Source organism: Ascaphus truei, chromosome 1, assembly GCF_040206685.1.
Source record: "Ascaphus truei isolate aAscTru1 chromosome 1, aAscTru1.hap1, whole genome shotgun sequence".
NCBI lineage: Eukaryota > Metazoa > Chordata > Amphibia > Anura > Ascaphidae > Ascaphus > Ascaphus truei.
This window is the reverse complement of record NC_134483.1, coordinates 278,542,950-278,566,059: the sequence shown is the minus strand read 5'-3', so window position 1 is coordinate 278,566,059 and position 23,110 is coordinate 278,542,950. Positions and strand designations below refer to the sequence as shown.

The 23,110-nt window shown below is 43.8% G+C and overlaps 1 protein-coding gene across 4 annotated transcripts in view; it reads right to left on the bottom strand.

The window, feature by feature from the left end:
* Positions 1 to 3,720: 3,720 nt before the first annotated feature.
* HEMGN (hemogen) overlaps positions 3,721 to 23,110 on the bottom strand; it is a 76,404-nt gene continuing 57,014 nt past the window's right edge. For all 4 annotated transcript variants that reach the window (XM_075604576.1, XM_075604568.1, XM_075604595.1 and 1 more), the window contains exon 4: positions 3,721 to 3,894. In XM_075604576.1, the coding sequence (XP_075460691.1) occupies positions 3,779 to 3,894 (116 nt within the window). In that variant the 3' untranslated portion in view covers positions 3,721 to 3,778. The remainder of the gene's footprint in view (positions 3,895 to 23,110) is intronic.

The following is a 23,110-nucleotide window of genomic DNA, read 5'->3' as shown; positions in this document are numbered from 1 at the left end:
TTCAGTTAGCACTAGCATTCAAAAAATAATCAATAATAACTGGAACATTCTATGTAACGATCCGATTCTGGGTCCCTCCCTCCACCAAAAACCCAGCTTTATTTACCGTCAGGCTAAGACCTTAAAACATTACCTGGCACCAAGCGATATTGGGTCTCCAATAAATACATCTTTGGAGATTCCATGGATGCCTTGTAAACCCAACGGTAACTATTGCTGTGGAAAATGCAAAGCCTGCAAAATGCTGAATACAGATCGTAAAACATTCCAATCAAACACTACCAAAGAAAATGTTATTGTTAAAGATTGCATATCCTGTAAATCAACATATGTGGTCTATCTGTTACAATGTCCCTGTGGGTATCAGTATGTTGGGCGGACTAAAAGTTTCTTGAGAGTTAGAATTTTAGAACACGCTAGGAACATAAAGATAGGGTTTGAACAACATAGCGTGTCCAGACACTTTAAATATAAACATAATTGTGACCCTTCGCTATTGACATACATAGGTATCCAAATTGTCCAGTCAGGGAGACGCGGTGGAGACAGAGATAAAAAATTATCCAAACAAGAGAGTCTGTGGATCTACAAACTACAGACTCTGTCCCCACAAGGTCTTAATGAGGAGATTGATGTTTGGTCTTTATTTTAATCTCCAATCATATTTAAATAGTGCCAGTGAACATTTTAAATTTTAATCTAATTTCTTTTGTATTTAACTCATTCAAATCTCTTCTCTCTATACTGCACTGACACACTTTATTCGAGCAAATACCCAGTATGTACCTGGCAGATACCTGGAATGCGCCGCTCCTCACCTCTGACAAGCCCCGTTGCTTTTGCCTTCCCAGCCTGGGTTCATGCCTGGCTGACGGGCGGCTGATCTGTTAAATGATAATGATTAGGATTTAATAGGCTGCAATGCTTCGCGTGTCTACCAGATGGCATAAATTCATGAATTGTAATGCAGTATATATATATATACTGTGCAGTATTGCAGCCAGCGGGAATAAAATGCTTCAATCCCTGCCTGGAAAATAACCCAATGCACTCGGGCAGAAAACAGTCACAAACCTCAATACACCAGGGTATACCCGAATTCGTGGGACTAGCCGAGCTCGAATAAAGTGTGTCGCCAGTGTACATCCAAATGTCTGAATCTAGACCATATCATTTTTAAATACACATTTAATATTAGATAGTAGCATTCTGTGTATTTACTATGCATTTGAAATGTCACTAATTTCTGTCTATTTATTTTTAGAGTTTTTGCTTGCCGCAATATGATATTAAAATTAATTGTTATTGTGTAATGTTAAGTGTTTACAAATTAACCCCTCATATCTCTATGCGAGAGGCTGCCTGTTCTGATTTTGACCCTCTATGGGATGAGCTTTTTTCTCTCCAGGTGGGGGGAGTTGAGTTCATTCAGTGTGGCCAATCGCATGAGAGCTGAGAGTATATGAAGCGCCCCGGAAGTTCCTCCATTATTCCCTGAAGAAGTATTTCGATACGAAACGCGTAGGAGAGGACGCGTTCCTTTATTTTCTTATTCGTTTCCCATTGTGGCTTAAATTTATTGCACAAGCTTTGTTCGGGACTTTTGCTAACTCGACATACTACCCAGTGTGGTGAGACGCGACCGGCAGAGGGACGCCACTTGATGACGTCACATGCACACGCGGACTAACCTGGAACTGATCAGGAGATCACCCCTTCTGAACTGACGGCTGGAGTATCTTCAGTGTACAGGAAGGCTTCTCAAGCAGAGTTGAACTTTCCGATCCTGGATACCAGAGACCAGAGGAAGGACGTTCCAGCTGTACGTCTGCTCGTGCCCTGCTGTCCCCGCCGAGTGGTAACATGTCCCTAACATGTTATGCTGTGTCATTTTTATATTGATGTATGTGCAATACTCAACTTTTACCCTATAAATTGATTTTTAATATACTACACTATGGGTTTTTTTGCGCTGTTTTTTCTTCTGTTTTGTATTAATCTGGAGTGCTGAGCCATCCCATAAGAACAGCGGCATAAAACCTCCCTCCAATCAGGTTATATTTTTATTTAGGTCACATTAGCACTTATCACTCACTAATCACATATGAGCGCAAAAATTTTTTGTATCACCTTGAACAACGTTTACCCTGATGTCTCCAGTCCTGACCCTGGCTTGTCCACTGACGATGCTGCCTTCTCCAGTCCTGACCCTGCTACGTACAACTACGAACTGCGCAATCCGGATCAGCCTGCGCGGTCTAAGGTCGGTGCTTTTACAACTCCACCTCAGCCACTGGGTCCGACCCAGGTTTGTGGCGAGCACAACCGTAACACGTACGCAGCATCATTTGACTCTGCAATTTAGAAGATGGCGGAGGGCGGCAGCACTGAGGAGGTGGCACCAGGTAAGTGCCTAGGGGCGGCGGATCTGGAAATCCACCGCTGGACGTGTGTGTATATAAAATACAAAAAAACAGAACTTACACTGACCCTGTGTTAATAATTGTAACTGGTGCTAAGGTCCAGTATCTTCACTGGTGTACTGTATGTGTTTATATGTATATATGGTATGCGTGTGGGTGTATGGGATGCATGTGTGTGGTGTGTATATGAGATTCGTGTGTGTGTGTATATATGGGATGCATGTCTATGGAGGTGTGGTGTATGGGATGCATGTGTGTGTATATATGGGATGCATGTGTGTGTATTGCAATTGGGTGCAATAAAGTGTGTTACATCTGTATGTATATTGTGCATATATGTTCTGTGTGTGTATGTATAAAATGTATTGCATGCACTTTGTGTGCATTTGTTTATAGTGTTTGTTCATGCATGCTGCGTGCATCTGATGTGTGTATTTGGTCTGTTATCGTGTGTGTTATGTGTTTCTGATATGTGTACATATGTAAATGGTATGTATATCTGGTTTGTTTGTTCATTGTGCGCTTGCATGTGTATGCAGCTTGCTTATTGTATGGTATGTACATGTGTGTGGGGTGTGTATAGCCTGCATCTATGATTGGTGTGTGGGCTGCCTGGTTCCTGGGCCAGTTGGATGGGCTTGCCTCTTTGGCTAAAATTTGCCAGCCAGCCCCTGCAGAGGCATCAATGGAATACAGAGATCAACATCCAAGGACCCAAATAAGTACGATTTGGGACCAAGAATGTACTCACAAGTGATATTTTTATTTGGTGTACAATTATTTTTCAGAAATTCCATTGTTTTAGTCCAGATAGACGAATATCACAGCTTTCAGTTATTGGGGGACAGGAGGACTTACTTGTCTCAAAAGAATACACAGAAAGTTAGAAATTGAATGATTATATTATTATTATTATTATTAATTATATAATCATTCAATTGCTAACTTTCTGTGTATTCTTTTTTCTTTGTTAACATCATATACACCAACAGATCTAAACTGGAAATTATTTTGTCCGACTAAAAAACTTGTGTTCAATAATTAAAACATGAACAACAAAAATGTTTTAAACTCGAAGCACTTGCAAAGTACATCAAGTTAAATAGATAATGGGCTAGAGGATATTACAGACGTCTGCTCAATTCATAGCTGCCTATTCTTAGTATGACTGGTACATGTTCTTAATACAAAATCCAAACAGTGTAAAACAACACACTGTCACAACCCCATTTCTTTCATCCGCTGATACCAAAAACTATTGTTGTATGTTTAATGTTACCTAAAGTCAACAGAAAAATATTTCAAATTCAATTTATTTTTTACTTTTAGGAAATTACTTATACCAATGGTACAGTTTAAAGTAATGGAATGTAGTATCCTTGCTCCCTTTGTTCAGCATCCAGAGGAAAGTTTAAGACTTCAGGTAATTCTGCAACCGGCGCAAGTCCTGCCTCCAGTTCCTCTTCTTTTCCTATGATAAAACATATTGGTAAAGAGAAGTTGTGAGCAGAGAGGGTTTTGATCATTGAAGTAAGTATGTTTTAATAGTAATAAATGTGCTTCTTTAGAGAGGACCTTAAACACAATTACATCCTTTTATCTGTTTCCAACAAAACTATGTTTGCGGGGAAGCGGCTCCTATCGCATATATTTTTTAAAGTTATGTTTTATGTCAGCAACATATAAAGATTGTATTATTTAATCTGACTATCTCAAACTGATGAACACAGAAAAATCCCTTTAAAACTCTTGTACACTTCATGAGTTCCCTTTTAAGCTGCCTAGCAACAATTGCTGCAACAATAATTTTTCACGGTTGCACAATATTTCACATGCTGATCCAGTTAGGGTTAGTGTACAGCTTTTTTTTACTTTATTAACAGTATAACAAGGGGAACAGCATGGTGAGGCAACAAACTGCATTTTTGGATACTTTACTGCGAACATTCAGCAGTATTGTGAGACAGAAATATTGTGAGTGATGTATCAAAGTCTCTTGGCTGCAACACTACTGCAGAACACCACGAGGCATATCCACAAAACATCTCATTGAGAGCAATGGCGTTGTTCACCAAACTTATACTTTGCAAAATAACCAAATGAAGATGATTAAATGGGTTGTCTGTTCTTGAAAGGGCTTTATCAATTTGTTCAAAGTAAGTTAGAAGGAGAGGGTTGACAGGGCTGACTCATTCTCACTAATAATACGTTAAAAAAAAAAAACAACCGCCACACAAAAGTCTTAGGGGTTTATTCACTAAACTTCAATAAAATCAGTGACATGCCGAGCGACTTTGTATTGTTTTACCTGGCTACGCGTTACCTGTGCGAAACGCGTAGCCTGCTGAACGTGGAGCTTTTGGACACTCTAGGACTCCATACTCCCACACCTCTACAGTTTCCCCTCTGCTGCTGGACGCGGTATCCAGCGACACTGTGAGGAGTAACGAGGAGCGGAGAATCCACAAGGCCACTCGCCATGTGAGTGGTTTTTTAGCTTTTATTGATTGTTTGATTTAATAAAGTGTGTTATTTTTAACCCCTATTCTCCTGGATGTCTTTGTGGGACTGCGCTTGCCACGAGTGCTAGGATGCCCTTTGGAGAGACAGACCCAGAAGACACAGAAGGGAAAAGATACCACCTACGGGTATTGACTCACACATGGCCGTGTGAGTCACTATTTATTAATTTATATTATACACCACCACTCTTCCATCTGCACGATCACTGGGGCAGTTACCGCAATCTGCAAGGAGATTTTAAACACACTTCTACATGTGGTGACTCACACATGGCCGTGTGAGTCGGATATTTATTTATATTTATTTATATATCATCATCTCTCTCACTGTATAGTGTTTATTGGATACAATTACGGGTTTAAGATACCCCATATATGTTGGTCACACAGAGGGTTAAACATAATTTGTGTTCGCCCCCACTACCCCCACCTGTGCATTGTTGATTGCATGCTTGACATTCATTTCTCAATACAGTGATTCTACTGACAATTGTTCTGTATATTCTCTATTCTATGGTTTGCGCTCACCACATCTGTTCCACCACTAAAACATGTGTGTCAAAATGGTATTCAATAAGAAAAAACACCATTTTTTTAAAGTGCGGTCAAAAAATGCAAGATCACACTGCTTGTTTTTTTGTTTTTTTTCCTATTGCACTGAATCTGTTTGTTTAAACTGCAGCATGGAAGAGCTGCACGGAAACTCTGCGTCAACATGCACAGCTCTTACAGGCGATCGTGCAGTTTAAATATTAATTTCAATAATAGTCTAGAGAAGGGGGTCTCCTGAGCTGAACCTCATTGATTTCAGCCTCGGGGACCCCCTGTTTCCCGAGATACAGGCCACGGTATGGGGTGCCGGTATCCCCGCCATTTTTAAATCCTCTGCATCACGGCCCACATCACCGAGGGTTTTAAATACTGCAGGAGATACCGGCACCCCATACCGGGGCCTGTATCTCATGAAGCTGGGGGTCCCCGAGGCTGAAATTAATGCGGTTCAGCTCAAGAGACCCCGTGCTCCCGTACACTATTAGTAAAATTCACATTAAAGCAGCTTCATTACCCTAGCGGCTAGCCGCTACGGCAATGAAGGGATTATTTATTTATTTGTTTATAAAATATTTTACCCGGAAGTAGTACATTGAGAGTTACCTCTCGTTTTCAAGTATGTCCTGGGCACAGAGTTAAGACAAATAATATAGGTTTACAAATACAGTTACATAAATGAGCAGGGTATACATTATATACAAGACATTGTGTGCACAGTTAAAGATCATATATATATTATGGGCATATGAAACAGTTACAGACCAGATTAAAATGTGTGACAGCCTTAGATTTGAAAGAACTTAAACTGGTGGTGGATGTAAGAGTCTCTGGTAGGTTGTTCCAGTTTTGGGGTGCACGGTAAGAGAAGGAGGAGAGGCCGGATACTTTGTTGAGCCTTGGGACCATGAACAGTCTTTTGCAGTCTGATCTCAGGTGATAGGTGCTGCATGTGGTAGGGGTGAGGAGCTTGTTCAGGTTGCTGGGTAGCTTGCCCATGAAGAATTTGAAGGCAAGACAGGAAAGGTGAACTTTGTGCCTTGACTCGAGTGATGACCAATCTAGTTCTTTGAGCATTTCGCAGTGATGTGTGTCATAGTTGCATTGGAGAATAAAACAACAAATTGAATTGTAGAGGGTGTTAAGTTTGCTAAGGTGGGTTTGAGGTGCTGAGCCATATACTATGTCTCCATAGTCAATAATTGGCATTAGCATCAGCTGTGTGATACGTTTTCTGACCAGGAGACTTAGGGAGGATTTGTTCCTGTAAAGTACCCCTAGTTTGACATAGGTCATGGTTGTCAGGGTATCAATGTGCATCCCGAATGTTACGTGGGAGTCAAACCATATGCCCAGGCATTTAAAACTAGTAACAGGAGTTAGGGTGGTGTTAGTGTTGGTTCTAATCTGGAGCTCAGTCGCTGGAAGCTTTAAAAATTTAGTCTTGGTCCCAAATACCATTGTTACAGTTTTGTCAGTGTTTAAAAAACAGTTTGTTTTGGGAAATCCAGTTTTCGAGTCTGAAAAAGTCAGACTGATGTATGTGTTGAAGGTCAGAGAGGCTATGGCTGTGTGCATATAGGATTGTGTCATCTGTATACATGTGTATTGAGGCTTCCTGACAAGCTGTAGGAAGATCATTGATGAACACTGGGAAGAGTAGGGGCCCCAGAACAGAGCCTTGCGGGACGCCACAGGTGATATCCAGGGGGTTAGAGTTAGAGCCAGAGATGGACACATGTTGGGATCTACCTGATAGGTAGGACTGAAACCAGTTTAAAGCATGCTTCCCTATTCCAGAGCTCTGGAGTTTGTTCAGCAGGATAACATGATCAACTGTGTCAAAAGCCTTTGCAAAATCTAGGAATACTGCACCAGTGAGTTGTCCCCGTTCCATTCCACACTGGATTTCATTGCAAACTTTTAGCAGGGTAGTTACGGTGGAGTGTTTGGGACGAAACCCAGACTGGAATTGGCTAGGGAAATTTGTCTTGTTATAGTAATCGCTTAATTGGGAGTGGACACATTTTTCCATGACTTTGGATAGGATTGGGAGAAGGGAGATTGGCCTGTAGTTTGAGACAATGTTTTTGTCCCCACTTTTGAAGATTAGGACAACTCTGGCAGTTTTCCAGGTCTTAGGGATATGGCCTGCAGACAGGATAGAGTTGACTATGGAAGCAATTGGTTTGGCAATTGCTGGGGCACCAAGTCTTAGAAACCTAGGTTGTAGTAAGTCAGGTCCACATTGGCTGCTTAGTTTTAATTTGAGAAGTGTTTGTGTAATCTCCTCTTTGGATACTGGGCCAAATTGAAAATTGTGGGCAGTGTTGGGAGGGGGTGGGGCTATAGGGGTACTCCCAGGATGAGATTCAGGTTTGTGGTTTGGGCTGCGTTTCACTAATAAGTTAGTAGCACACCCCACAAAGTAATCATTGAATGCATTTGCAATATCGGTGGGGTTTGTCAGAGTAATATCGCCCATAGTGATATTACTTGGTTGTTGATGGTTACGAGGCTGGAATATGTTGTTGATAACCTTCCAGAAGTTAGCTGGGTTTGATGTGTTCTGGAGGAGATTGTCAGAGTAATATTGTGCTTTTGCATGCCTTGTTTGCGTTGTGCACATGTTCCGCAGGCATCTGTAGTGATTGAGATCCTTGGTAGTGCCAGTTACTTTGTGGCTTTTCTACAAGGCATCCCTGAACTGGTAGAGTGCTATAAGGTCAGGTGTAACCCATGGAAGGGGGGCACCCTTATTCTGCGTAGTGGAGCATGGGTATCACAGAGTTTTAAGAACTCGGATTGGAAATAGTCGAGCGCAGAATCAGGGTCAGGAATTAAATCGATTCTGTGCCAAGGGCAGTTGGTAAGGTCAGCCAGAAACTGTTGTGGGTTAAAGTTTCTAAATGTTCTAGTGAGGAGAACTTTAGGGCTTGATTGGGGCGGTTTAATTTTCCTTACACAGTACACAATTGCATGGTCACTGAAAATGTCAGGAAGGATGCCAGATGATTGGAATCTGCTGGGATTTGAGGAGAGAATCCAGTCAAGCAAGGAATGGTTGTGCGATTTCAGGTTTGTCCGTGTGGGTTGGGAAATGAGTTGTGATAGGTTAAGCGATTTGATTTGTGTGTGGATTTTGTGGTTTTTAGGATCAAGCCAATTGAAGTTGAAATCCCCAAGAACTAGCATCTTACTCTTCTCATTCAGAGAGGAAATTGAGCCAAGAAACTGGGTGATGTCAGTCAGAGATTGTAGAGGGGCTTTAGGGAGGCGGTAGATGCCAGCTAGCAAGATGGGCTTAGAAAAGGGGAGGCAGATTCTGGCAACTAGGATTTCAAAAGAGGGTGGGCTTGGGGGGCAATTTAACAGTGTAAATTTTAAGGTGTCTGCAATATAAAATAACACCCCTCCTCCTCTCTTTGACCTATCTCTCCTAGAAATGGAGTATCCCTGAATGGTAATATGTGCATCAGGGGTTTTAGGGGTTAGCCATGTTTCTGTAAGGACGATGGCTTTTGGTTTATGCATAAGGCACCATGCCCTTAGTTCATCTTGTTTGGGCAGTAGACTCCGGATATTTATATGGGCGACAGATAGTCCCTTTTGGAATTTGAAGGGGGTATTCTCAGGGGTATGGGACAGAGTTGAAGTGGGAGGGCCTGGGTTAGATTCAATATCACCTGCTAAGGAGAGAAATAGTATGAGTAAAAATTTGAGTAGTTGTTAAGGCACAGTAGCTGGTTTATTGGGGGCAGAGGGGTGAGTGAAGACAGTACATAGCCGAGGGTGGGTGATTAGGTCTACAGGGAAGGTTGCGGGAGGAGTTAACCACTTCATTAACATAGCGGTGGTAACCATGCGATTTTGGGCATTTTTTGGCTTATCGCACAGCTTTTTTTTGCCCGTATTACTATAAAAACCGTTTCAGTGCGATATTGCCCTGTTATCGGAGATTTGTGAATAGCAACACAGGCAATATCACACTTTAAGGGCATTTATAGTGCTATAAGCCACTTATCGAAGTTTAGTGAATGAACCCCAAAATGTTAAAAATACAAAGTGAGCTAGTCTCAAATAGAGCAATATATATAAGTATGGAAAACAGAGCACTCACTGAAAAATTGGAAAGTTGGGTCAACTTAGGGTGCAGGTGCCCTAGATACAGATATCAATCATAGAGCAAAAAAGGCTGACACTCCTTATCTCCCTCCCTTATCTCTCTATCTACTGTATCTAGAAAAAACTGTATACACATAAATTGTTACACATGTACTCATGGGGCTGCTTCAACTCGATAGTTATTAAAAAGTAAATGATTTCAAATTATATAGAATATATTTTAAAAAATATTCCTTATTTAAAAAAATGATTTAATATATTACAAAATTGATATACTGTATATATATATATATATATATATATATATATATATATATACACACACTTAGTTAAGTTATAGTGGGTAAAAAAGTGACATAAACACTCCACAGCAAAGCATATAGCAAATGGAAATATTACTGTATGCTCTTTTGCATGTCTTAGACAGGTGTACAACCCCGCCTATATGATTTATTATTTATAAAAGTTCATATTTTTGGATGCACTTGATCTTTATCCTTTTTTGATTTACTGCACCGACACACTTTATTCGAGCAAATACCCAGTATGTACCTGGCAGATACCTGGAATGCGCCGCTCCTCACCTCTGACAAGCCCCGTTGCGTTTGCCTTCCCAGCCGGGGTTCATGCCTGGCTGATGGGCGGCTGATCTGTTAAATGATAATGATTAGGATTTAATAGGCTGCAATGCTTCGCGTGTCTACCAGATGGCATAAATTCATGAATTGTAATGCAGTATATATATATATACTGTGCAGTATTGCAGCCAGCGGGAATAAAATGCTTCAATCCCTGCCTGAAAATACCTCAATGCACTCGGGCAGAAAACAGTCACAAACCTCAATACACCCGGGTATACCCGAATTCGTGGGACTAGCCGAGCTCGAATAAAGTGTGTCGCCAGTGTATACATTTTTTTTTAGCAATGATCTACTTTGCTGTAACATGTTTTGTGCTCTGTAGATTGGGTTATGTTACTAAAAGTCACATGAAGACTTGATGTGATCAATGATTAATTGATTCAATGTCCATTTTTTCCAGACTTGTTTTTGATTTTTCTGACTAGATCAATGGTTTTCAATTCTATTAGAGAGGGATGGAGTTCCGCAGAATTTCACAGTATAATTATAGGGTTCCTTAAAAAAAAAGAAAAAAAAGGTTGGAAATTACTGGACTAGAGGTTTATTGTTTGAATTGTCATGAAGAAGAACAGCTGTTCTATTCAAAAGGCACAGGATATGTGAGAGGCAAAGCAGAAGTTTGGATCCCTCTTTCCCCCGGTGGTGCAGCGACCAGAAGCAGGCAGCTGAAGGTACTGGTTCCCGGAGGGATTTCCTGTGCGGGGCACCCGACCGGGTGGACGTCACTTCCGGTTGCAGGAGACCACGCGGTGAGCACACAGGAGAAGGACACCATTGCTGAGTCGGATGGCAGTATTGGCTTATGAGTGCCTATCTCATACCTGCTTATATACCGTGTACACTTGTGAATGAGCATTTGACTGTTTTTATTGTTCTATAAACCGAATTGTTATACTTTAATGCACTAGGTGTGCGCCTGTTTTTTTCTTTTCTTTTTCATAGGTATCAACAGGGAGTAGTGATCCCTTCTAAACGGGCTGCCTATTACCTGGATGCGTTTATTTGGAACAGGACTCTGTGTTTTTTAAGGTTTTTTACGGATTTTATCCATTGGTTTTTATTTACTCTATTTTTACACATTTTTTATCACAATTTTTTGTTATTAAAGTATTAGTACATTGCTTTTTATTTTTAAATGTAATATCTTAAGTTAACATAGGTTTTTTAAATTTATATACCCATCTTTGCCACCCCATTGGTTGTATTTCACAGTTAGATAGACATAATCACAGTTGTTAGGTTACAATAGAGGCGCTACTTTGATTTTTTGTTTTGTTTTGTTATATATATATAACAAAACAAAACAGAAAATCAAAGTAGCGCCTCTATTGTAACCATTGTATATTGTATATATATATATATATATCGTGCCACATAGCATTAATCTGTGTTCATATTTATTATAAAAAATAGAAGGTGCAAAATAGCACACACAAGTGTAGATAGGAAATGCGCATTTGAGAGATATTCTATCTCAAAGAGATAATGTGAAGATTGGGCGCAGGCTCTGCCCCGTAATGTCAGCATCAAGTGCAGGCTCCTCCCCCGAGTTTGATTCAGACCTTGCTGGTGCCTCATCAGTGCCTGCTGTGCAGACCCGCCCAGCAACGATTCAGGGCTCTGATTGTAGTATCAGCTTCTGCCATGCAGCCGTTTAGCTATTGGCTGTTCATCCTTTATAAGCTCAGCGATTGCCTCTGCAAATTGGCTGAGCATAACAGTTTGTTACTTGTGACATTGTGCTGGTCGCATGCACTCTGTTGTACCTTGTCCTGTCTTTCTTTTCTGTGCCTTGTTGTGCCTTGCAGGTTCACCTGAACCTTGACCACAGACTTTTACCAACTACCCTACAGACTCCTGCCTTCGACCTCGACTTGGATATCTAATATTCTACCTTCTACTACCCTCGACCTCGACTAAGTGACCTCTACTACCCTCCAATCTCCTACCCTCGACCACGGTGAATATACATACTACCCATCTTCTCCAAACCCTGACCTGGCTACACAACAATGAACCTGCACACCGGACATGTCCTCTCAGCTTCTGGTCGGTGTTTACTAATCCCCACCTTGGCCTTGTGGTCCTGTCCTCGTATGCTCAGTCCCGCAAACATTGACCCCGCTGAGGTAGGTCAAGTTTTGGCCCAGAATGCCAACATGTTCAACAAATTACTACAGTACCTAGATCAAAATAACAAACGTATGGATCAGATCCAGTCCGCGGAACAATCCACCACAGACCAGGTACAGCGTGCAGTGTTTATTCCTGCTCCCCCAGCAGCGGCTGTCCCAGCACTGAGTTCTACCCATGTTGCCGCTGAACCTTGACTCCATACACTTAATCACTATGGCGGAGACCCCGTCAGCTGTCGTAGGTTTCTAAACCAATGTTTTATTCAATTTGAACTTACCCCTTCTTGTTTTGTGTCTCAGTGTTCAAAAGTTGCATACATAATGTCCCAGTTAACTTCCCGGAGGAAGTTCATATCCATGGGCATCTCCTATCTGGGAGCAAAGATCAGGCCTCACAAGTAACATATCTCTCTTCACACAGGAGCTCCAAAGGGTCTTCGACACTCCAGGATGAAAGGTTATGGCTTCTTCTTCCCTCCTGCATATATCTCAAGGCAGTCGAACTGTGGTCCGCTACACAGTTGAATTCCGGATATGGATAAATCCTGAGTACAGTGTTATGTCGTAAAGCAATGTGCCTTGGTGTGTAAATTGAATACACCAACAACCAAGGAGGAAAACAATACAATGGGGGAGGTGTGCATGACAACCATGGATAAAATGCCTATAGCTGGTCTGGGTGTATCCGGGTAACCATATTGACTATATGTACTGCACCGACACACTTTATTCGAGCAAATGCCCAGTATGTACCTGGCAGATACCTGGAATGCACCGCTCCTCACCTCTGACAAGCCCCGTTGCGTTTGCCTTCCCAGCCTGGGTTCATGCCTGGCTGACGGGCGGCTGATCTGTTAAATGATAATGATTAGGATTTAATAGGCTGCAATGCTTAGCGTGTCTACCAGATGGCATAAATTCATGAATTGTAATGCAGTATATATATATATACTGTGCAGTATTGCAGCCAGCAGGAATAAAATGCTTCAATCCCTGCCTGAAAAATACCTCAATGCACTCGGGCAGAAAACAGTCACAAACCTCAATACACCCGGGTATACCCGAATTCGTGGGACTAGCCGAGCTCGAATAAAGTGTGTCGCCAGTGTACACTGAAACAGGTGGGTGAATACTGTCTCCACCTGAAATAAGTGTTGATCTATGTGATCATACAGTATAGAACAACAAAGAAATGGGTGAACCCAGGTGATTTATCCAGATCCGGAGTTACTATACTCCTATTGGTTCCTCTAATGCGCCATTGCATTGTTTATTTTAAAGCTCTTTATTTTATCGGTTATTTCTAATAAACTATATTTGAAAATTTCCACAATACATCCAGGTTCAGTGAGAGAGTGTTAAGAATTGGGGTCCTTTTCCTTTTACAGTTGTTATTAGTCTTATTGCCCCAATGAGCACTTTTACGTTCCTACTACCACACTATATTAAGTTGAAGCGGAGGTTTTTCTGTAGTCCGTATACTGTTACTGCCAGCGTTCATTTCCTTAGAGACGGCTCTACTACAGTTGGAGACAGGTACGGACCATACGGAAATGATTCAGCTGGACGTAATCCACACTCCAAAAATTGACGTAATTCTGGGGTTACCGTAGCTCCAACTTCATAACACTTTGATTGATTGGGTGAAGTCTCGACTCGTCCATTGGAGTTCACAATGTCTAAAGACCTGTTCCGTACCATCACAAACACTGGATGGTGTTTCTGTACCGTCCAAGGTGAATCCCGGTCTACCCAGTATCTACTCCACTTTTCAGAATGTATTCGACAAAGTTCAGTATGAGGAGTTGCCACCACATCGGTCGTTTGACTGCCCCATTGATCTTTTTCCCAGGTCGGTGCCTCCCGGAGGAAGTTCATATCCACGGTCACCTCTGGAGAACCGCTCCATGAAGGAGTATATTCAGGAAAACCTTCAGAGTGGATTTATCCAGAAGTCTTCTTCTCCTGCTGGCACAGATTTTTCTTCGTTAAAAAGAAAGTTGGAATGCTACAGCTGTGCATTGACTACCGAGGACTCACATAAGCACAGTAAAAAAAACGATATCTTTTACCACTCATTTTTGAACTGTTTGACAGGTTGCAAGGAGCCTCTATTTTCACCAAATTGGATTTACGAGTGGCATATAAATTGGTGAGAATTCGTCAGGGTGATGAGTGAAAGATGGCTTTCAATACACGTGATGGGCACTACGTATATCTTGTTATGCCGTTGGGACTCCGGCGGTATTTCAGAACTTTGTGAACGAGATATTTAGGGATCTCCTTGACAAATATGTCATCATATACCTGGATGATATCCTGATCTTCTCAAAATCAGCACAAGAACTTCCAGGCCATGTGATGCACGTTCTAAAATGGTTGCGGGAGAATCATCTGTTCACTAGAGAAATGCCAATTCCATCAATCCAGTACTTTTTTTCTGGGATATATCATTTCGGATACTTGATTAGCCATGGATCCAGTCAAAGTCAAAGCCGTTCTGGACTGGCCATGTCCCCTCAGCCTGAAAGCTGTTTAGTGGTTTCTAGGATTTGCAAATTATTACCGCTGATTTATCCAGAACTTTTCATTCATCCTGGCACCTCTCAACACATTAACCAAGAAAGGGGTGGACTGTTCTCTGGTCTGCGGAGGCAGCGGATGCATTTGACAGACTAAAAACAGCCTTTGCTTCGGCTCCAGTTCTGGTGCACCCAGATCCTGCTTTACCCTCCACCCTAGAGGTAGACACATCAGATGTGGGGGCAGGAGCGGTGCTACAGCTGCAGCGGCCGTTATTCAAAAATTTACCTGGGTAAATTTTGCGTTGTGCCGCGTGTGAGTTGAGATATACTCACTAGTTTTGCCGGAGCAGACATAATGGCCCATCAGATTAACACAGCAGGGGTCTGCCTGTCTGTAATAGACAAGCAGTAAGAGATAGGCTGAATCAGTCACTCTAACTGCGTGCCTCTCACAGGCAATCGCAGGTATTTTATTTTATTGTAAATATTACAGTAATATAGCAGGGGGTCTCCGGGGCTGAACCGCATTGATTTCAGGTCCAGGGACCCCCTACTTCCTGAGATACAGGCCCTGTTATGGGGTGCCGGTATCTCCTATGCATTGAAATGTCCCGTGACGCGAGACATTTACGTGCATAGGAGATACCGGCACTCCACAACCTGGCCTGTATCTCGGGAAGCAGGGGGTCCCCGGACCTCAAATCAACAAGGTTCTGCTCCAGAGACCCCCTGCTACAATACACTAGTAATAAAATTTTAATTAAAATATGTAATGACCACCAAAACACAACCCACCCCCTGTACCCCATATAAAACCATATTTAATTTTTTTACACACAGGATTAATACCACAGACCGGCGGGGGTCCCTGGGTTGTCCCAAAGGCTGTCCACAGGCCCCACAGTGCACCCCGGGCGGTACCCAGAGGTGTCTGGAGGCCTTCTGGTGTCAGAGTTTTAGCAGTCGAGCAACAGAGGAAAGGGCGTATCTTTGTAATATTGCAGAGGAAAAAAGTGACAGGTTTTATATACATTTTTAATGTGAGAGGAGAATCTGAGAGAGGAGTCGAGAATGACCGCTAGGCAGCGTGCTTGCGCTTCTGGGTGTATGACAGAACTTTCAACAGTAATGTGGAAGGAAGTAGTGGGGCCACGTTTGGATTGAAATATGAGGAGCTCGGTTTTTGACATCTTGAGTTTAAGTCGGCGGAGGGCCATCCAGGATGATATCGCAGAGAGACATTCAGAAACTTTGATCTGAACAGCAGGTGTAAGGTCAAGGTTTTAAAAGTAAATTTGTGTGTCATCAGCATAGAGATGATATTTGAACCCAAGAGATGTGATTAGGTCACCCAGAGAGAGTGTATACAGAGAAAAGAGGAGAGGTCCCAGGACAGAGCCCTGGGGTACCCAAACAGAAAAATCTGTAGAGGAGAACGTGTTAGCAGAAGAGACACTGAAAGTACAATGGGAGGAGAGGTAAGAGGAAATCCAGGCTAGAGCTTTGTTACAAATACCAAGAGTAGGGAGAATGTGAAGGAGGAGAGGGTGGTCCATGCTGCAGAGAGATCGAGTACTATAGTAGATTGTAATGACCTCTGTCTTTGGCAGCATGGAGGTCATTGGTTATTTTAGTGAGGGCTGTATCAGTGGAGTAAGCAGTGCAGAAGACAGATTGTAGAGGGTCTAGGAGAGAATAGATGATGAGAAAATGGAGCAAGCAAGAGAATACAAGATGTTCAAGGAGTTTGAAGGTAAAAGGCAGGAGGGAGACAAGTCGATAGTTAGAAAGACAGGTAGGGTCAAGCTTGCTGTTTTTGAGTAATGTTATCACTGTTGCATGTTTGAAGGAAGAGGGGAAAGGTACCAGACTAGAGGGAGGAGTTAAAAATGTGTGTGAGCATAGGGATTACAGTAGGAGCAAGAGGTTTTAGGCGATGGGAGGGAATTTGGTCCAGAGGGCAAGTGGTAGAAGAAGAAGAGGAGATCAACAGTGACACATCCACCTCTGTGACAGCAGAAAAAGAGTCAAGGAAGGCAGGAGGAGAGTATGGATTCCACCTTTTCCTTAAAAAGTCAGCAAAGTCATGCTCCCCCCCGCTCCCAACATGGGATGGAGGGGAAGCGCCGTTGCGAGCCCGCGCCGAAGCTCGCCAACACAGCTTCCCCCGTGCGCCTCCCAACAAAGCTTCACCCGCACGCTCGCTAACACAGCTTACCCTGCACACCCACCTCCTGTCTCGGGCAGCAGCCACAGAATTAGCCCCACAGTCTCACCCCCCCAGCTGCCTTCCTCCCGCGCTCCCGAGCCTACATCCAGCCCCCCCCGCTGAACCTGCCTCCCGCCCCCCCCTATTTCCCCTGTGCCTACCTCACATCTGGCGGGCAAGGAAGCAGGAAGTAGCACCCACCTGGTCAAGGTCAGTGACCCACTCACCCATCCAGTCACTCACCCACCCAGTCACTCACCCACCCAGTCACTCACCCACCCACCCAGTCAATTACCCACCCAGTCACTCACCCACCCAGTCACTCACACACCCAGTCACTCACACACCCAGTCACTCACACACCCAGTCACTCACACACCCACCCACCCAGTCACTCACCCACCCAGTCACTCACAAGTCACTCACCCACCCACCTAGTCACTCACCCACCCAGTCACTCACTCACCCAGTCACTCACCCACCAAGTCACTCAGTCACCCACCCAATCACTCAGTCAACCACCCAATCACCCAGTCACTCAGTCACTCAGTCACCCACCTAGTCACTCTGTCCCCCACCCAGTCACTCAGTCACCCACTCAGTCACCCACCCACCCTGTCAACCACCCACATAGTCACACACCCACCCAGTCACTCACTCAGTCACCCACACAGTCACCCACCCACCCACTCACCCACCCACTCAGTCAGCCACACAGGCAGTCAGTCAAAGGCAGTTAGCTGCCCACCCAGGCAGTCACCCACCCACCCAGGCAGTCACCCACTCAGGCAGTCAGTCACCCACCCAAACAGGCAATCAGTTACCCACCCAGTCAGTCACCCACCCAGTCAGTCAGTCACCCACCCAGGTAGTCAGTCACCCACCCAGTCAGTCACTCACCCAGGCAGGCAGTCACCTGTCTTTTGTTGAAAATATAAATGTAAACAGATTGCATTGTAATGTTTTTTTCTATATTACTATAAGAAGAAAACAGTTAAGTAAAAGTTGAGCACTAAAAATATTTTTTCATGGTAGGTGTGCTATGGGTTCGGCGTGGGGGCCTGCTCCTTTCATTTGTCCTGGGCCCCATGATTTCTGTTGGTGGCCCTGTTTACAAACGCTATTGGAAAACCTCAACAAGCACTTACGTTTTGTTTTGTATATATATATATATAATGTGTGTCATTTCCCAGAATCCCTCGCTGCTGCACTGGAAGTGCTGTGTGCTGAGTGATAATGGGGAAAGGCAGGGTTGCAGACCTGTCTAACACATGCAAATGAGCATACAGTAATATTTCCATTTGCTATATTCTTTGCTGTGGAAGGTTTTCGTCACATTTTTTACCCACCATAACTTAATTAAGTGTATATATATATGCAAATATAGCTGTATGCTCATCTGCATGTCTTAGGCAGGTCTGCAACCCCGCCTTTCCCCATTATCACCCAGCATACAGCACTTCCACTGCAGCAAGGGATTCTGGGAAATGACATGCAAATGAGCACACAGTGTCACAGTGGTGTGAAAAAGAAAGTACACCCTCTTTGAATTCTATGGTTTTACATATCAGGACATAATAACAATCATCTGTTCCTTAGCAGGTCTTAAAATTAGGTAAATACAACCTCAGATGGATGGCAACACATGACATATTATACCGTGTCATGATTTATTTAACAAAAATAAAGCCAAAATGGAGAAGCCATGTAGGTAAAACTAAGTATAACATGATTCAATAGCTTGTAGAACCACCTTTAGCAGCAATAACTTGAAGTAATCATTTTCTGTATGACTATCAGTCTCTCACATCGTTGTGGAGGAATTTTGGCCCACTCTTCTTTACAACGGTGCTTCAGTTAATTGAGGTTTGTGGGCATTTGTTTATGCACAGCTCTCTTAAGGTCCAGCAACAGCATTTCAATCAGGTTGAGGTCTGGACTTTGACTGGGCCATTGCAACACCTTGATTCTTTTCTTTTTCAGCCATTCTGTTGTAGATTTGCTGGTGTGCTTGGGATCATTGTCCTATTGCATGACCCAATTTCGACCAAGCTTTAGCTGTCGGACAGATGGCCTCACATTTGACTCTAGAATTCTATGGTATACAGAGGAGTTCATGGTTGACTCAATGACTGCAAGGTTCCCAGGTCCTGTGGCTGCAAAACAAGCCCAAATCATCACCCCTCCACCACTGTGCTTGACAGTTGGTATGAGGTGTTTGTGCTGATGTGCTGTGTTTGGTTTTCTCCAAACGTGGCATTGTGCATTATGGCCAAACATCTCCAATTTGGTCTCGTCTGTCCAAAGGACATTGTTCCAGAAGTCTTGTGGTTTGTTCAGATGCAACTTTGCAAACCTAAGCCGTGATGCCATGTTCTTTTTAGAGAGAAGAGGCTTTCTCGTGGCAACCCTTCAAGCAAACCATACTGCTGCGACACACTTTATTCGAGCAAATACCCAGTATGTACCTGGCAGATACCTGGAATGCGCCGCTCCTCACCTCTGACAAGCCCCGTTGCATTTGCCTTCCCAGCCTGGGTTCATGCCTGGCTGATGGGCGGCTGATCTGTTAAATGATAATGATTAGGATTTAATAGGCTGCAATGCTTCGCGTGTCTACCAGATGGCATAAATTCATGAATTGTAATGCAGTATATAAATATATACTGTGCAGTATTGCAGCCAGCGGGAATAAAATGCTTCAATCCCTGCCTGGAAAATAACTCAATGCACTCGGGCAGAAAACAGTCACAAACCTCAATACACCCGGGTATACCCGAATTCGTGGGACTAGCCGAGCTCGAATAAAGTGTGTCGCCAGTGTACTTGTTCAGTCTTTTTCTAATTGTACTGTCATGAACTTTAACATTTAACATGCTAACTGAGGCTTGTAGATTCTGAGATGTAACCTTGGGGTGAATTTGCTGGGAGGTTGTGAGGATTCGCCATTCTGGTGGCTGGAGACCATCTCCTCACCTGAGAACCCCTGCCACCACAGACATCCAGGATGAGCGATCTCATGGTTCTGTTACGCACACGCGGACTACGCACGGTCAGTTTGTTCTCCTGCGGGCTCCGTCTCCAGGTCCCATTTCCACACAGGCGTACGGCACGCTCGTTCACCCAGCCTCCCCTCTAACCTCCTTCCCAGTCTCTGCCCCCACTCCTGTGACAGGCAGTCCCGGTGCGTGAGTGACACATGTACCGGACTCCGCCCCTTGACCCCAGTGACGCGCACGGATCAGCGAGCGCTCGGTACCACTTCTAAGACTCGGGCACGCTCTACTGAGGGACATGCACGGTGTGCAAGTGACACATGACCAAGTCGCCAGTCTTCCGCATTGGTGACGCACGCGACACGTAGCTCCGCCTCGGCTTCTAATTTGGTTGTGTCATAGGGCACACCTGTGTGACCCAGCAGCCTATAGGATTCCCCTCTTCTGCTCCGCTTTTCATTGGTTGATGGTCCTTTATACACCTGTCTTGCTCAGTCTCTCATTGCTGAGCATAACCTTGTGTGATGCTTTACCTTGCTGCCTCCTGCCTCGTTCCTGCTGCTGCCTGACCCCTGCTACGTTATTAGACTCCGCATTTCTCCTCTTCCGGCTTACGTACGACCATTCTGAAGTCTCTACTTCTGATCTCGGTTATCCTCGCAACGACTACTCTCCACTCTCCAATCCTGACCTTGGCAAAGTACCCCAATGATCCGCTACTCTCCAATCCAGACCCGGCAAGTATAAACGACTACTCTACCTTCTATATTGCTGACCTTGCTTGCAAGACCAATCTACACTGTAGACGTGCCCTCGCAGTTGTGGGTTGGCGATTATACAATTCCCTACCTCAGCCTCGCGATCGCGTCTGGTTTGTGGTTAGCTACGCGTTACAGTATGCTCAGCCACACAAACTTTGACCCCGCAGAGGTAGGAAGAGTCCTGAGCACACACGCCAATGTCTTGTCTAATATTGATGAAAAATTAGTGGCTAATGACCAACATATGCGCACTCTCCAGGAGAACTTCAGATCCCTCACTCTCTCTATACATGAGTCTCGGCCTGTTCCTACCCATGTCGCTCCTAGTGTAGTGTTTTCTGTCATGTCTGCCTCCCATCCACTTAACAAACCTCGGCTACCTACACCCAACTGCTATTGAGGGGATCCCCACGAATGCCGGGGGTTCCTGAATCAATGCTTTATTCAGTTTCAGATAAATTCTTCCTGCTTCACCTCTTTACGCGTCAAGGTGGCGTACATTATCTCTCTTCTTACAGATAACGCACTTGCTTGGGCTTCTCCCATCTGGGAACGGAGGTCTGATCTCACTCAAGACATCAGAGCCTTTACTAGGGAGTTCTGTACGGTGTTTGTTACGCCCGGCTGTAAGGTATCTGCTGCTTCTACTCTATTCTATATTTCCCAAGGTAACCGTCCAGTTGCGAAATATGCACTCGAATTCAGGACCATTGCCGCAGAGACTGATTGGAATAACGAATCTTTGTCGGCTGCTTTCTGGCGGGGCCTCTCCGAAACCCTAAAAGATGAATTGGCTACTTACGACCGTACCACCGATCTGGAGGATCTTATCACCATCTGCATGAAAGTGGACCACTGTCTTCGGGACAGGAGAAGAATAACTGATAGTAAACCGCTCACCAAATAGTAGTATGATAGCCGGTGCAAAGGGATGGTACTGGCATAGCAAGTAGACAAGAAGACATACGTAGAAAGTCTCCCACAGATCCCTTTTACCACTGCACAAACAGGCTAATGATATATATTAGCAGGGGTATCATGCTCCCTGAACATGTATCAAAAGGGCTGTAGGAGAAATCACTTGTAATCGCACCCAATTCTAGGAGTGAACAATTACCACTAAAAGGCCTAGATTAGGCAAAACAATACATTTTTATTATAAATATATATATCATAACGACGCATAATCAGTAAGCATAAAAACATCTAAAACACAAGGTGTGGGTGATCACAGGAGGCTAATTAATATCTCCTTAAATGTTTGGTTCATAAATTGAACCCTCCTGATAGTGCTGCTCAAAGTACAAGGGGAAAGATATAGAACAGGAGGTAGGTATAGGGATATCTATAGGTAGGGAGAATGCCAATATTCAACAATACCTCATATCTTAATCAGCCTATATAGTAACCATCTCCTAAATTAGGCAAGAGAGTGAAGAAATATAGTGTGTATTGAAGCCACAACGAGCACAGAGTCCCATAAATCAGTGGTATAGCAATGTTAGAGGTGCCGTGATCAGTGTGATAGCGCGAGCATAGCGATCATTCCCACCGTCATGAGTGTAAACAGCACCCCACACTAGTATGCCGGTATACACCCTCTCCCTCCCCGGTACTGGAGCAGTCTCACCCGTGACCTCCGACGTCAACGCGATGACGTCATCCCTTCAGGACAGGAAGTCAGAGAGAGCGCATCACCAGGTCATCTCGTCTAGGACCACTCCTGTTCAGGTGAGCACAACCGAACTACCACCAATGGACACTTCCGAACACATGCAATTGGGAGGTACTAGTCTCTCTAAATTTGAGAAGCAACGTCGCAAGAATGCGGGTCTTTGTCTTTATTGTGGAAATCCCGAACATCTTGCCTATTCTTGTCCAAATAAGTCGGGAAATGCGAAGTTCCCATGAGAACCAGGGGAATCTCATTGGGAACACATTCTCTCTCCCCTATTTCTAGGATCCTCCTTTCCATCACTCTTTCAGGGGACAGGTTTCTTGTTTCTACATTTGTCTTTCTCGATTCATAGGTCTTGAGGCCATTGATGGAAGACCACTTCAACCGGCCTTCATCTCACTGGTAACCGAGGTTCTTCACCTTAAAACAGGAAATGATCACCTGGAGAAGATTCAATTCAATGTGATACACACACTTTCCGTAGGAGTAATTCTCAGTCTTCCCTGGTTACAGATTCATAATCCCCGGTGGATTGGCTGAACAAGG